Consider the following 14,475-nt stretch of genomic DNA (forward strand, 5'->3'; position numbering starts at 1 on the left):
CTTGAATTGTAAAAGCTGAAACAAAGAACTAATAGTTGGAAAATATGGCCTTGGTGATAGCTGAATCTCTTGGTGAGTCCAGAGATCACATGATAAAATGGGGCGAGTCCAGTAACTCACTCATTTCAAAGATTTTTTTCAACAACATAAGTGATGATTAAACATATGAACCTTGCTAGATGGAATACAAAGGAATCAAATTTTCTATGTCTATGAAAAGAAATAATAGAGATCCTCAGTTATCATCAGAACAAGGCCAGGAGTCCACTGCAGACAGACCATCAGTTGCAAGTTCAAGGTAAACCCAAAGAGAAGTTCAAGAGAGCCAAAGTAAAACCTAGAGTATCTTCTGCTTGAATTTAGAGAGCATCTCAAGAATAGGTTTGACACATTGAACACTAATGAAAGAAGACCCGATGAGCTGTGAGATGACGTCAAGGACATCGTACGTGAACAAAGCAGTCATCTTTTAAAGACAAAAACTAAAAATATCTGAGGACACAATATCTAAAACAAATTGAAGAAATGATGAAGTACAAGAGCTAAACAAGTAGAACTAAACAAAGGGACGTTTGAGAAGACCAAGTAAAGATTTTAATGAAATGTGCAAAAGCCTGAAATTACCAAGTCAAATGGGGAAAAGATGTTTGGCATTTCTCAAGCTGGAAAAGAAAAGAAAAAGAAACAAGAGAAAATTGAAGTTTCAAGTTGCACTATTGAAGAATTGTATGGCAAAATATTGCATGATGCAAGAAGAGTCAAAAGAAGATGGGAAGAATACAGAGTCACTATATAAAAATGAATTCGTTGACATTCAGACATTTCAAGAGATGGTATGATCAAGCATCAATGGTATTGAAGAAGGCCAAACTGCACAGAAGGGACTGGCAAAAACAAGGCTCCAGGAATTGAAAGAATACCTTTTGAGATGTTCCAACATATGCCACACCGAAGTGGACTCGTCTATACCAAGAAATTTGAAAGAGAGGTACCTGACAATCTGAAGAGATCCCTATATAGGCTCATTCCAAAGAAAAGTGATCCAGCAGAATGAGGAAATTATCAATCAGTTTCATGACACACAAGTAAAATTTTGCTGACGATCATTCAAAATGATAGTTCAATACATCAACAGGGAACTGCCAATAATTCAAGCCAGATTCAGAAAAGGATATGGAATGAGAAATATCACTGCTGAGGCCATTTGGTGTCAGCATTGACTTGATGGCAGTGAGTTTTTTGGATGTCAGTTTTTTTGGTGTCAGATGGATCTTGGCTGAAAGCAAAGAATACTAGTAAGATGTTTGCCTATGTTTGTTGACTATGCAAAGAAATTCAACTGTGTGGATCATACAACTGATGGATAACATCGAGACTGAGAATTCCAGAACAGTTCAATTGTGCTCATTAAGAACCTTTACAAAGACCAAGAGGAAGCTGTTTGAATAGAATGAAGGGAAACAATGGTTTAAAATCAGTAAGGTTGTGTCCTTTCATCACATTTACTCAGCATATAATCTACTGAGCATATAATCCAAGCTGGACGATGTGAAAAAGAACTCAGCAACAGGATTGGAAGAAGACTCAATAACCACCCGCAGCGGTAAACAGATGACACAACCTTGCTTGCCAAGAGTGAAGAGGAATCGAAGCACTTACTAATAAAGATTAAAGAGTACAGTATGGATTGTAACTTAACATTTAAAAAAATTTCCTCACAACTGTGCCGATATGCAGCATCATGATAAATGGAGAAAGATTGAAGTTGTCAAGGATTTAATTTCACTTGGATCCACTTGTCCATGGAAGCAGCAGTTAAAATATCAAACACTGGATTGCAATGAGCAGATGTGCTGCAAAAACCTCTTTACAATGCTAAAAAAGCCAAGGTGTCACTTTGAGGACAGAGCTGTGCCTCATATACATGCAAAATCTAGACAATAAGAAACATCAGTGGGGGGAGGGAGGGGAAAAAGAGGAGCTGATACCAAGGGCTCAAGTAAAAAAAATGTTTTGGAAATGTTGAGGGCAACATATGAACAAGTGTGCATAATACAATTGAATGATGGTTCGTTATTATATTTGTAAGAGCCCAATAAAATAATTTTAAAATGAAAAGAAATGAAACAGCAAAAAAGAGTTGGTGCTGCTCTTTTGTCTCGGCTGCAAAAATGCCTTCCAGACCTAGGAAGACCCGGAAAGTTAAGGGTCACATGAGCCATGGCCAGGCCTCATCTGTAAGCACCGGAAGCACAGGGAGGTTCGAGAACTGTTGATGTCATGCCCCACAGGATCAACTTCAACAAATCCCATCCAAGCTACTTTGGAAAAGTCAGTACGAGGCATTACCACCTGAAAAGGAACCAAGCTTCTGCCCAACTATCAACCCTGACAAATGATGGACCTCGGTCAGTGAGCAGACAAGGGTAGATGCTGCCCAAAAGAAGACTGGAGCTGCTCTCATGGATGTGGTGTGGCTGGGCTGGGGAAGGGAAAACTCCCGAAGCAACCTGTCATTGTGAAGGCCGAATTCTTTAGCAGAAGAGCTGAGGAGATGATTAAGGGGAGGGGTGGGGTGGGGTAGAGGGTGGGGAGTACTTTGTCCAGGTGGCTTGAAGCTATGTGAAGGAAAAAAAAAAAGACTTTCCCCTTTTTAAAAAAAAGAGAATTGATGCCTTTGAATCATGGTGTTGGGCATACCATGAACTGTTAAAAGAATGAATAAATCTGCCTTAGAAGAAGAAATACTGTCAGACTGTTCCTTAGAAGTGAAGATGACACTTTTCTTTTGTGTATTCTGGCCATGTCCAGATGGAGCAGTGTCTGGGGAGGGGCAGCCAGCTTGGTGTAGCAGAGCTCCAGCAAAATGAAGTCCCTGAACAAGATGTATATTGGCTGCAACAATGAGTCAAACATAGCAATGACTGTGAGGACTGTACAGGACCACTAGTGTTTGGTTCTGGTGCATAAAGGGTCACTATGATTCAGAATCTCACTTGATGGCAATCATTTTGACTTTAAAAAATAACAATAACATTAGCTTTTAAAAATGAACCCAGTTCAGAGTTACACTACAAGGAACAAACTTTATGAAAGGCGAATAGGACCTCAAATTGACTCAATGAAAATCAATCCTGAGTGGCTGCAAAATTAACATTTTTAGTTATAGAAGCCCATATGAAATAGAAACAAATGTTCTTTGATGATAATAGACCTTCTAGCACATCTGTAAACATAATTTTCTCATTAAACAGTATTCCATCTAAAATGAGGGTTTTTTCCTTGTATCTGCCAAAACATACCATGTTTTTCATAATCATGTTCAAGACTTCAATCTACTGGGGCTTCCTTGATGACTATTACCCCCAAGTGATGACTGAATTGCTTTCTAGTAATATTGTAATAATATAATAAAATTAATAAATATGGTAATTAATAAATAATGTAATAATTTTATTACATTATATAAACTTGCTGCTTTATGGTTTTCAGTGTTTCGGGTTTTCTTACATTTCTGTCTCTTCTTCTCAGATTATGATTTCTCAAGAAAGCATAATGCTTTTGACTTTTTGTTTCTTTCATTGGGCAAACTTGTAGCTTCAATTTAATAACCTCTAGAGGACAGCCTAATTCTCTGTGCCCCTGCACAGCTACACAAGTTAAGTTATAGAACAGGGCAGTCAGGCTCTTATCTTGGTCCCTCAGCTGCCACTTAGTCCCCAGTCAAGTTAGTCTTCTTCAATGCCTTTCCAACTCATTCAGAAGAATCTCATTTCAGGCTATCCTTTCGTCTGCTCCTTAACCAGCCCACTTGCTCTGGTCTAAAACACAAGATTCAGTAGTATGTAAGATATTCCCCTTCCCCTTTCTAATGATATTGACAGAACATAAACAACAAATAGTTGCAGAGAAAGTGCAACCCAAAAAGTTTATCTTTGTAAAAAATGTTTTTTAATTTTTTTAAACTTCAAGAACTTTATAGAGTAAGCTTTAGTTACCACTGGCAAATGAATGGGAAAAAATTTGAAAGGCAAAGTCTGAGGCAATTCAATAGCCAATAAACAAATCATCTTTCACAGAGTTGCTTTGCTTTCTTTTAAAGAGGAGAGAAGTTTCATATGCTCCTAAATGAAAGATATTTACAACTGACCAAACCAAACTCAGTGCCATTGAGTCAATGCCGACTCACTGCAACCTTATAGGTTGGGGTAGCACTGCCCCTGTGTGTTACTAAGACCATAACTGTTTACGGTAGTAGAAAGCCCCGTCATTCTCCAGGGGCTAGTGGTTTTGAACTGAGGACCTTGTGGGTCACAGGCCAACTGGTAACCACAAAGCCACTAACACTCCTATCTTTACAATGAAAAGGCATTTTGTTGGGGTTTGAAGTTTGTATTGGCTGGACACAATGCTTGTGAACACTGAGCCTTTCTCAATCAATGAAAGAATGAACCCTTGATGGCCTAGGCATCTATAGTACACGATGAATTACCTGTTATGAGTCTATGAATTGGAACCAACTCAATGGCACTTAACAACCAGCACTACCTTTGATCATTTAAGAAGGATGCAAACAGAGAAGTGTGGTGTCATTCTGAGAAGAATTGAGAAAGTAGTGTATCCAGTCATTTTCTGTGTTCTAGGATTTCAGATGAAAAACCTTCAAGGAGAGTGGGAGTCCCTCAAGCCCTAGCAGTGACAGAAAGGGACCATGCCAACAGACATAACATGTGAGGACATCCTTCAGACATGTTTTATTGGCACCAAACAGGTATTGAGAACTCATTAATGTTGAAGAAGTATCAGTGAAACTAAGGTTACCGGATCACTTTTATGTTTATGTGACAACACCCAAGGAAATCATCCAAACAATCCGTCATACAGCACTTCCAGTTCCAAAGAATAGTGACTTACTTCAGGTGACAACACTCTACCATGTTTAAGTTTCTCATCCACGCTACTTTTTTGTCTCTGTAACTGGTCCTTTTCCTTCTGCAGTGCTTGCACTTGTGCAGAAAGCTCCGTTTTCTCTTCAGTTGTGCTACTCCGGAGTTGCACACTTTTTTCAGATAACTCTTGGTCCAACAAGTTCAGGCGAGTTGTTATTTTCAAACTGTCTGTGGTTAAGGCCTAAAAAAGACAAACCAATTAAACACCCAAAAAAAGTTAATAGGAAACCAGAAAACACATAAATTAGGGGGAACATCAAAGAAATGAAGATATGTTTAACTTCTACATTATTTTTTCTCCCATGAAAATTTTATGGGGCGTTCATTTTCTAAAATCTGAATTTGAATGTAATTTCCTAAATAATGTTGGTGTAACATAGGTTTCAAGATAGTATTTTTTTTCCCATAATTTATCATTTGAACTTTAAACTTCCCTAACAAGTTGAAATTTGGGCTATTGCCTCAACATATAATTTCTTTCTTTTTTCACTAGATTTCCTGAGATTTTCACTATTTTTCAATTTAAGATCATTTAAAAAAATTTTTTTGGTCAAAGTAATTATATGTGTATGATATGAAAATTTTTCTAATTAAAACAACAGTCTCAAATGATTTTTAAAAAAGAAAATACAAAAAGTCTCCTACCCCACACTTTCACCCAAGTGTATTTTCCCAGAAACAACTTTAGTTATGTTTCTAAATAATATCAGTTTTAGATATTGTCCTATTGTTTATTATGGAAGAATTAACACTTTTTTAAGAATTAACACTTTCATACCTCTTTTCTATTTTCCCCTTCCATTTTCCCAATATATGACATCTTTTCATTAATACTCAGTTACATTATTATGGTTACATAAATTTTATCCATAGTTTTCCAATAAACTATAAAATTCTTCTCAACATTCTTTTTTCACTTAAGCAAACTCAGCAGGAAACTCTTTTTATTCCTTCTCTTATGTGTTGCTGTGCTGTTCTGGACTCAACTAGTTGTCCTGGGACAGCTCTGATATTATCCTGGAAATTTCTATGCTGAATCACATTTTCAGGACCCTGAGTCTTCCTTTTCCATGGTTTATGACCTAATTTCTGTGGAGTGCAGTCTGATAAAAGCAAGAAATCTTTTTTGTAAGTTTGTTTTGAAAACTTACTTATTCTACTCACATTTGCTTGGGAGTTAGCTAAGAAAACAAGTCTTGATTGTTGCTAGATGCCATCGAGTTGGCTCTACCCCATAGCTACCCTGTGCACAACAGAATGAAACACTACACTGTGCTACGCCATCCACACGATTGTTCCTAGGCCAGAGCTCACTGATGCAGCCTCGGTGTCAACCCATCTCCGCGAGGGCCTTCCTTTTTTTGGACACCGTCCACCTTACCAAACATGATGTCCTTCTTCAGGGACTAGTCTCTCCTGACAATATGCCCAAAGTATGTAAGATGATGTCTTGCTACCCTTGCCTCTAAGAAGGACTCTGGCCTTTCTTCTTCCAATACAGACCTGGTTGTCCTTTTAGCACTTCCTGGTACTCTCAATATTCTTCTCCAGCACTGCAATTCAAATGCATTTATTCTTCTACGGTCTTTCTTACTCAATGTCCAACTTCCACATGAACATGATGCATTGGAGAATAACATGGCTTGGGTCAGGTCCCCCTTAGTTCTCAAAATAATATCCTTGTTCTTCAATACCCTAAAGAGGTCTTGTGCAGATTTACCTAATGAAATGTCTTTTGATCTCAACTGCTGCTTTGATGAGCATTGATTGTAGATGCAAGTATGAAAAAATCCTTGACTTGAGAAACGATGTACAAATGCGCTTTACACAATTGATGTGTGTATGGATTGGGATAACAGTTGTATGAGCCCCTAATAAAATGTTAAAAAAAAAAAAAAGAGTGTAGGGGTGGAGTCTAGGCTGTCAATATGGAGATAGCCAATGAGACTTCTCTGTGGGCATGGCCTTCTCCTGAGAATTTGGGGAAACCTGGTACTTCCTCCTGGGAGGCAGGAGACACCTCTCTCTGCTTACTTCCCTGGGAGACATTGCAGCTGACAAGACCTCTGAAGCTGGAGAAACCACGTAGAGACCCCTGCCAGCACTGAGATGCTTACAACACCACTGGATCCAAAGACTTTCTACCCAATGGCCTGTGATTGTCCTGCATTCGGCATCGTTGTATGTCTTTTGTGAGTCTGAAGAGGACTTTATGGATTGCTGTCAGACATAAGGCCTAATGTCAGACTTATGGACTTGATCTGGACTGGGCCGGGATGTTTTCTCAATGTTCAATTGTTCTTGTATATAAATCTCTTTCTTATACACATATGTGTGTCCATGGGTTTGTTTCTCTAGTCTACCCAGACTAACAGGTATTAACCTTGCCACTCCATGCCATGGAGTAACCTCTTTCCTGGGAGTGATAGGCTTCTCTATACTTACAGGGACAGCATTTGCAGTGCCTTTAGGCCTAATTAGTCCTGAAAAACAATTTGGAAAACTCATCTCTATGATTTTGTTTCTCTAGAACCACTTGCAGTACCCAATGTGTTGGTGGGGTTTCTCTGGAGAAAAAAGCCAGTGACACTTGTGTATGTTGTATATAGAAAGAGAATTACATCAAGAAAATGACTTACACAGTTGTAGGAATTGATAAATACAGTCTAGCTCAAGTCATCCTTCTCCTAATGTGTGGAAGCTGATGAACAGAAAGCAACAGGAGATTGAAGATCCAGACTAGGATGAAGAAGCAGAGACAGCAGGGGGCACGGGCTAGTGGATGCAGAGGTCCAGTCAACTGAACGAGTCCACAGGTGTTAGTCTGCATATGGCTCCTGGATCAACATGCAATGCAACAGGAAATGAAGGAGCCAGATGCAAGATCCATCTCTGGCAGAAAGTGAAGAGCCATGGAAGATTTGTCTCCTTTCCCTCTTATGCAAAAGGCTACGACATCAAGAAGGTGGTAACAATTGTACAATATTACTTTATGTGATTGAACTATGGAATGTTATATCTGTAAGAGCTCCAAATAAAATGATTTAGATGAAATAAAAAAAAAGAAAAAATCCTTGACAACTTCAACGTTTTCTCCATTTGGCAGGATGTTACCCTACTTTTCCAGTTATGAAGATTTTAGTCTTCCTTACATTGAGTTATAATTCATACTGAAGGCTACAATCCTTGATCTTGATCAGCAAGTGCTTCAATTGTGCCATCTGCACACATCCCTCATTCCATGTCCTCTTTTAAATCTGACATGAACTTGTCAGTTCCCTGTCACTGTGCTGTTGCAACTGTTGTTGGATGATTATAAGTAAAATTATCCTTTTGTGTGATGTCAATGATATCCTTCTCTAGTTTGAGCTTTCTGTTAAGTCATTTTTCTTTGGAATGGGCATAAATAAGGAGCTTTTCCAGTCAGTGGGCCACATAGCTGTTTCCAAATTTCCTGGCATAGAAGAGTGAGTACTTTCTTTGCTTCTTCAGCTTTCGAAACATCTTAATGGGTATCACATCAATTCCTGGAACTTTGGTTTTTTGCTAATACATTCAATGCTATTTGAACTTCTTCCTTCCGCACCATTGGTTCTTGCTCATATGCTACCTCCTGAAATGGAGGAATGGCAATTCTTTCTGGTGCAGTGTCTCTTTGTAGCCTTTCCATCTTCCTGCATTATTCAATATTTTGCCTATAGAATCTTTCAAAATTGTGATTTGAAGCTTAGGTTTTTCTTGAGTTCTTTCCAGTTCAGATACCCTGAGCATGTTATTCCCTTTGGACTTTCTAATTCTAGGTCCTTGCACATTTCATGATATTTTACTTTGTCTCCTCAATCAGCCCTTTGAAAATTTCTATTCAGCTCCTTTACTTCACCCTTTCTTACATTTGCTTTAGCTACTCTACAATTAAGAGCAAGTTTCAGAGTCTCTTCTGACATCCACTTTGTTGTTTATTTTTTTAAATCATTGTGGGCTCATACAACTCATCACAATCCATACATACAGCCATTGTGTCAAGCACATTTGTACATTTGTTGCCATCATCATTCTCAAAACATTTGCTTTCTGCTTGAGACCTTGGTATCAGCTCATTTTTCCCTCCCTCCCCGCTCCCTCCTCCTACATGAACTCTTGATAATTTATAAATTATTTTGTCATGTCTTACTCACTCCCTTCACCTACCTTTCTCTTGTCCATCCCCTAGGGAGGAGGTTATATGTAGATCCTTGTAATCAGTTCCCCCTTTCCACCCCACCCTCCTGGTATTGCCTGGTATTGTCCTGGATTCCCTGTGTTTCCAGTTTCTATCTGTACCAGTGTACATGCTCTGGTCTAGCCGGATTTGTAAGGCGGAATTGGGATCTTGATAGTGGGGGGAGGGGATGGGGGTTGGAAGCATTTCAGAACTAGAGGAAAGTTGTATGTTTCATCATTGCTACACTGCACCCTGACTGGCTCCTCTCCTCCCTGCGACCCTTCTGTAAGGGGACTGACATCCACTTGGAACTTTTGTTTCCTCTTTTTAATGACCGTTTGCTTTCTTCACAAATGATGTTCTTGGTGTCCTCCCACAACTCATCAGGTCTTCTGTCATTAATGCATCAAATCTGTTCTTGAGATGTTCTCAAAATTCAGGTGAAACAGACTCAAGTCGTATTTTGGTTCCTGTGAACCTATTTTCATTTTCTTCAGCTTTATCCTGAAGTTACATGTGAGCAGTTGGTCTGTTTCCAAATCGGCCTCTGGTTTGGTTTTAGCTGCCGATATTCAGCTTCTCCATAATGTTTTCCTACAGATGTAGTCCGTTTGATTTTTGTGTATTCTAGGAAAGAATTTGTATAGTCATCTTTTATGTTGTTCAAAAATAGTATTTGCTATGAAGAAGTCATGGTTTTTCAAAATTAAATCATATGATCTCCAGCTTCATTTCTATCACCAAGTCCATATTTTCCAACTACTGTTCCTTGTTTGTTTCCAATTTTTGCATTCCAATCACCACTATCAAAGCATCTTGATTGCTTGTTTGGTCAATTTCCAACTGAAGTCTGTAGAATCCTTCGATTTCTTCATCACTGGCTTTTGTGGTTGGTGCATAAAATTGAATAATACTTGTATTGATTGGATTTCCTTGAAGGCTAATAGATATGATTCAATCACAGGTAGCATTGTACTTCATGATGGATTTAGTAAATTCCTTTCTGACAATGAATGTCATGCCATTTCTCTTGATTGTGTTATTCCCAGAACAGTAAATCATATGATTTTCTGATTCAGAATGGCCAGTACCAGTCCACTTCAGCTTACGAATACCTAGGATATCAATTTTCACGTGATCCATTTCATTTTCATCACTTCCAATTTTACTAAATTCATATTTTGCACATTCCAAGTTCGAATCATTAGAAGATTTTTGCAGCTGTTTCTCTTTACCATGTGGTGCCCCAGTGGCAAATGGAAATCCTGAAGGCTCCACTTCCACAGGCTGTGTCCAACTCATGTCACCAGGGTCGACTCCTCTTCAAGAAATCAGCTCCTCATCAGTCATAATTCGAGTGCCCTTGAATCTGAGTGGCCCACTGTATCTCCATCAATGTTCTACTTCCTTTGTTTAAACTTTCAGTACTTGAAAATGCTTCCAAGCTATGCTCATATTTTCCTTGGCTTCTTTCTCTGAAGTGGGGAGCCAAGTCCTTCTTTGTTATCTGTTCTTGTCTGGAAGCTCCGCTGAAACGTGTTCACTTTGGGTGACCCCAACATCACAGCAACACACAAGCCATCACATTAAGGCAACTGACAGACAAGTGGTAGAATTCTTGATTAGAAGTCATTTGTTCATGTGTTTGAAGACTACCCCAGGTCTTTTAACTTCTAATGAAGATAGGTGAGAAGTCCAATGTCGTCCTGATCATTGAGACTTATAAAGCTCTGTTCTATCTAGAAGCTTTCAGGATCTCCTTTTCCTCAGTGTCCTCAAACTTATAGTGCTAAGAGTATGGTGCGAGTTGTGTAAATCTTTACAATAGCAGAAAGCTTCATCTTTCTCCTGTGGAGTGGCAGTTGGGTTTGAACCACCAACCTTGAGATTAGCAGCCCAATACTTAACTAAAAGCACCACCAAGAATCCAGGCAAGGATTCTTACATAGACTCACTTATTCCCTGTTTGGAGAATTTTGGTTTATCCCTATCTCTGCTGTGCCTGGTTAAGTTATTGAGAAAACCAACTTGTTCTATAATGAGAAAAGGTAGTTTACTAACTATTCTTGTTTCATCCTCCTCGTCTTCTGAAAACCTTGTTCCCTTCACTTCTGAGTTTCCATGATGTTATGTGGATTATATAACACTTAATTTTTACATCAATAAGTCCTTTTATTTGGGACTCTTACAACTTTTATAACAATCCACACATCAGCTGTATCAAACACATTAGTATCTATGCTGTCGTTATAATTTTCTTTCTGCTCGAGCTCTTGGTATAAGTTCCTCTTTTTTTCCTCCCTTCTGGATTCCTAATTATAAATTACTATTATATTTTCATATCTTATATGCTCTGCTGTCTCCCTTCACCCTTGTTTCTATTGTTCAACCCCCCCAGGAGGTGGGTTATTCATCAATCATTAGTTCTCCATTTCTCCCCCTTTCTCCCCTACATTCCCCGTACCCTCATGCTATCACTACTCCTATTACTGTTGGGGGGTGGGGGGGGCGGTTATCTCTCCTGGAATCCATGTACCGAGAGCTCTTATCTGTACCAGTGTACATGCTCTGGTCTAGCCATATTTGTAAGGTAGAACTAGGGTCATGATAGTGGGGGGCAGGAAGCATTAAAGAACTAGAGGAATGTGGTATGTTCTATTGGTGCTATGCTGCACCCTGGCTATCTCATTTGCTTACTATTTTTTTAAAAGACTAATCTTTGACTCATTAGTATTCTTCTGTGGGCCCTTGGATTTTAGCTTATTCTGTTCTGCAAACTCAGTAGACATTCATCTATTTTCTTTCCATCTTAAAATCTATTTTTGTAATCTTTTAACCTCTGTTGCCTCTCTGCTACTGCTGCTTTCCTTTTATAAACTTATAGCTTTTCCTTTTAATAACAGCTTTAGTGAGATATAATTCACGTACAAGTCATATATATATATAAAATACACAATTCAGTGGTTCCTAATATACGCACAGAATTATGCAATAATCACAATCAATTTTAGAACATTTTCATCATCCCAAAAAGAAATCTTGCACCAACTAGCATTAATTTCTCATTGCTCTCACCACCCTGTCCCTAGGCAATCTCTAATCTACTTTATGTGTCTATGGAATTGTCTATTTTGAAAATTATATCTAAAAGGAATCATATAATCCAGCCTTTTGTGACTGGCTTCTTTTATTTAGCTTGTTTTCAAAGTTTGTCTATGTTGTAGAATGCATCAGAACATCATTCCCTTATTGCCAAATAATATTCCATTGTAAGGATGTACCACATTTGATTTATCCATTCATTAGTTGATGGGCATTTTGCACTGTTCCCACTTTGGGGCTATTATGAATAATGTTGCTAACAACATTAGTGTAAAAGTCTTCACGAGAGCATATCTTTTCATCTCTCTTGTGTACATACCTAGGAGAATTGCTGCATCATATAGTAACTATGTTTACTTTTAAAAGAACTGCAAGATAGGTTTTCTAAACAGCTGTACCATTTCATATTCCTACCACCAGTGTAAAATGTTTCCAATTTCTCTATATTCTGACAGTTGTTATTGTCTGTTTTATATTTTATATTTATATTTCATCCTCGTGGGTATGAAATGATAACTCATTGTAGTTTTGATTTGCATTTCCCTAACAACTAATGATGTTGAACAATTTTTCATGGGCTTGCTAGTAATTTATATATCTTCTTTCAAGATCTATTCATATCAGTTGTCCATTTAAAATTTTTTAAATACAAGTCCCTCATCAGATCTACGATTAGCAAACATTTTCTCCCATTCTGTTAGTTGTCTTTTCACTTATTTGGTGACATCCTTTCTATCACAAGAGTTCTTCATTTTGAGGAAGTCCAATTTATCCCTTTTCCTTTTGTTGTTTGTGCCTGTGGTGTATTATCCACAAATTGTTGCTTAACCCGCAGTGCTTAAGATTTGTGCATGTGTTTTAGCTTTTACACTTGTTTGTATCTACTTGTTGAGCTGTATGGTATAAATACAGCTTTCATCTTCCTTTACCATCAATTTTTTTGAAGTTGAAAAGGGAGTATTCATGTTCTTTTTCTGAAATGCAAATGACTATCTTATGAATATTCATCAAACTCTAGAAAGGATAACCTAGCAAGCCTTTTGTTTTTTGTTTTATTTTCATTTTTAAACAATTGTATTGGCACATACCCACCTATTATACAATTCAACAATTTAGTCACATCAAGAAGAGGTATACAATCATTACCACTATCAACTTTGGAACATTTTCTCCTTTCTTGTACTCGTTATTAGCTCCCCATCTCCTGTCAACCTCCCCTGCCATAACCCCAAGAAACTCTTAATCCAGTTCATTAAATCAATTTGGTTTTGATCTACTATAACAGTCCCTACTTAGCGCAATATGTTCTTGCTTCCTAAACTAAAAAAAATGTAAAAATCTATATGATGAAGTGAGTGAGTTCCAGGGGTAGATTTTCTTCTTTATTCCATTTTTCCTTTTAGGGGATGTAAAATATATCATAAAGGTTCCAGGTAGTTTTCTATTGGTTTTGTTTATTTTTTAATTTTTTTCGATGTGAAAGTTTATAGAGCAGATCATCAGTTTTACATTCAACAGTTCAGACACATTTTATCTCATTAAGTGCAATCCTATTAGTGTACCATCGCCCATTGTATCTCTTCCCTTTGTTTTCTGGGTCCATTCCTCTTTTCTTAACCTTCTGTAGTTACTTGTTTCCTATTTACTCATTTGACGTTTCAGTTTGTTGATCTCCTCTCAGCTTTTAACAGTTGCCCCCAGTCTGAGCAAGCTCTCTGGATATAGCAACAGTAATTAACTCAGATAACTTAACTTTTTATTCCGTGGCCTGTTGCTAATAGATATTATTTCTATTTGGATTGAGGAATGGAAGAAAACAGAAATAAGAATAGGAAATGTTTAGAACACATCGCTATCAACTTATATCCCTGTGCTCTAGATGCTGGCCCACAGGTAAATCTGATAGGGGTAGGTCCCTGATCTACACTCTGCTCTGTGACTAAATGCACAGACTGATCCCAGACTTAAAGACTCCTGGCAGCAAACGCTAATTAAGGCTAGGGCAAGGCCTTCTTCTATTTTGGATGTTGATGCAGCTGAAAATCTTGTTAAAAAAAAAAATTAGTAGCTTCTGGTGCTTCTACCCTTCACAATCATTCCTGTTTCAAGACCTGAAATCAAGACACATTTTTTTCATATGATCAAAGTCTTTGACTGGATCCTAAAATTGAAATCTTCCAGCAAACATTTTGTGATGGCCCCCAAACATCTTTATAATTTCAA

The 14,475-nt window shown here is 37.9% G+C and overlaps 1 protein-coding gene across 3 annotated transcripts in view; it reads right to left on the bottom strand.

Annotated features, from left to right (window-relative positions):
• Positions 1-14,475, bottom strand: part of KIF27 (kinesin family member 27) — a 104,424-nt gene that overhangs the window by 20,166 nt on the left and 69,783 nt on the right. For all 3 annotated transcript variants that reach the window (XM_045298629.1, XM_045298628.1, XM_045298627.1), the window contains one exon: positions 4,915-5,130. In XM_045298629.1, the coding sequence (XP_045154564.1) occupies positions 4,915-5,130 (216 nt within the window). The remainder of the gene's footprint in view (positions 1-4,914; positions 5,131-14,475) is intronic.

The sequence above is a fragment of the Echinops telfairi genome, unplaced genomic scaffold (genome assembly GCF_000313985.2).
Source record: "Echinops telfairi isolate 266 unplaced genomic scaffold, ASM31398v2 ScPeMD7_7429;HRSCAF=8467, whole genome shotgun sequence".
Classification (NCBI taxonomy): domain Eukaryota; kingdom Metazoa; phylum Chordata; class Mammalia; order Afrosoricida; family Tenrecidae; genus Echinops; species Echinops telfairi.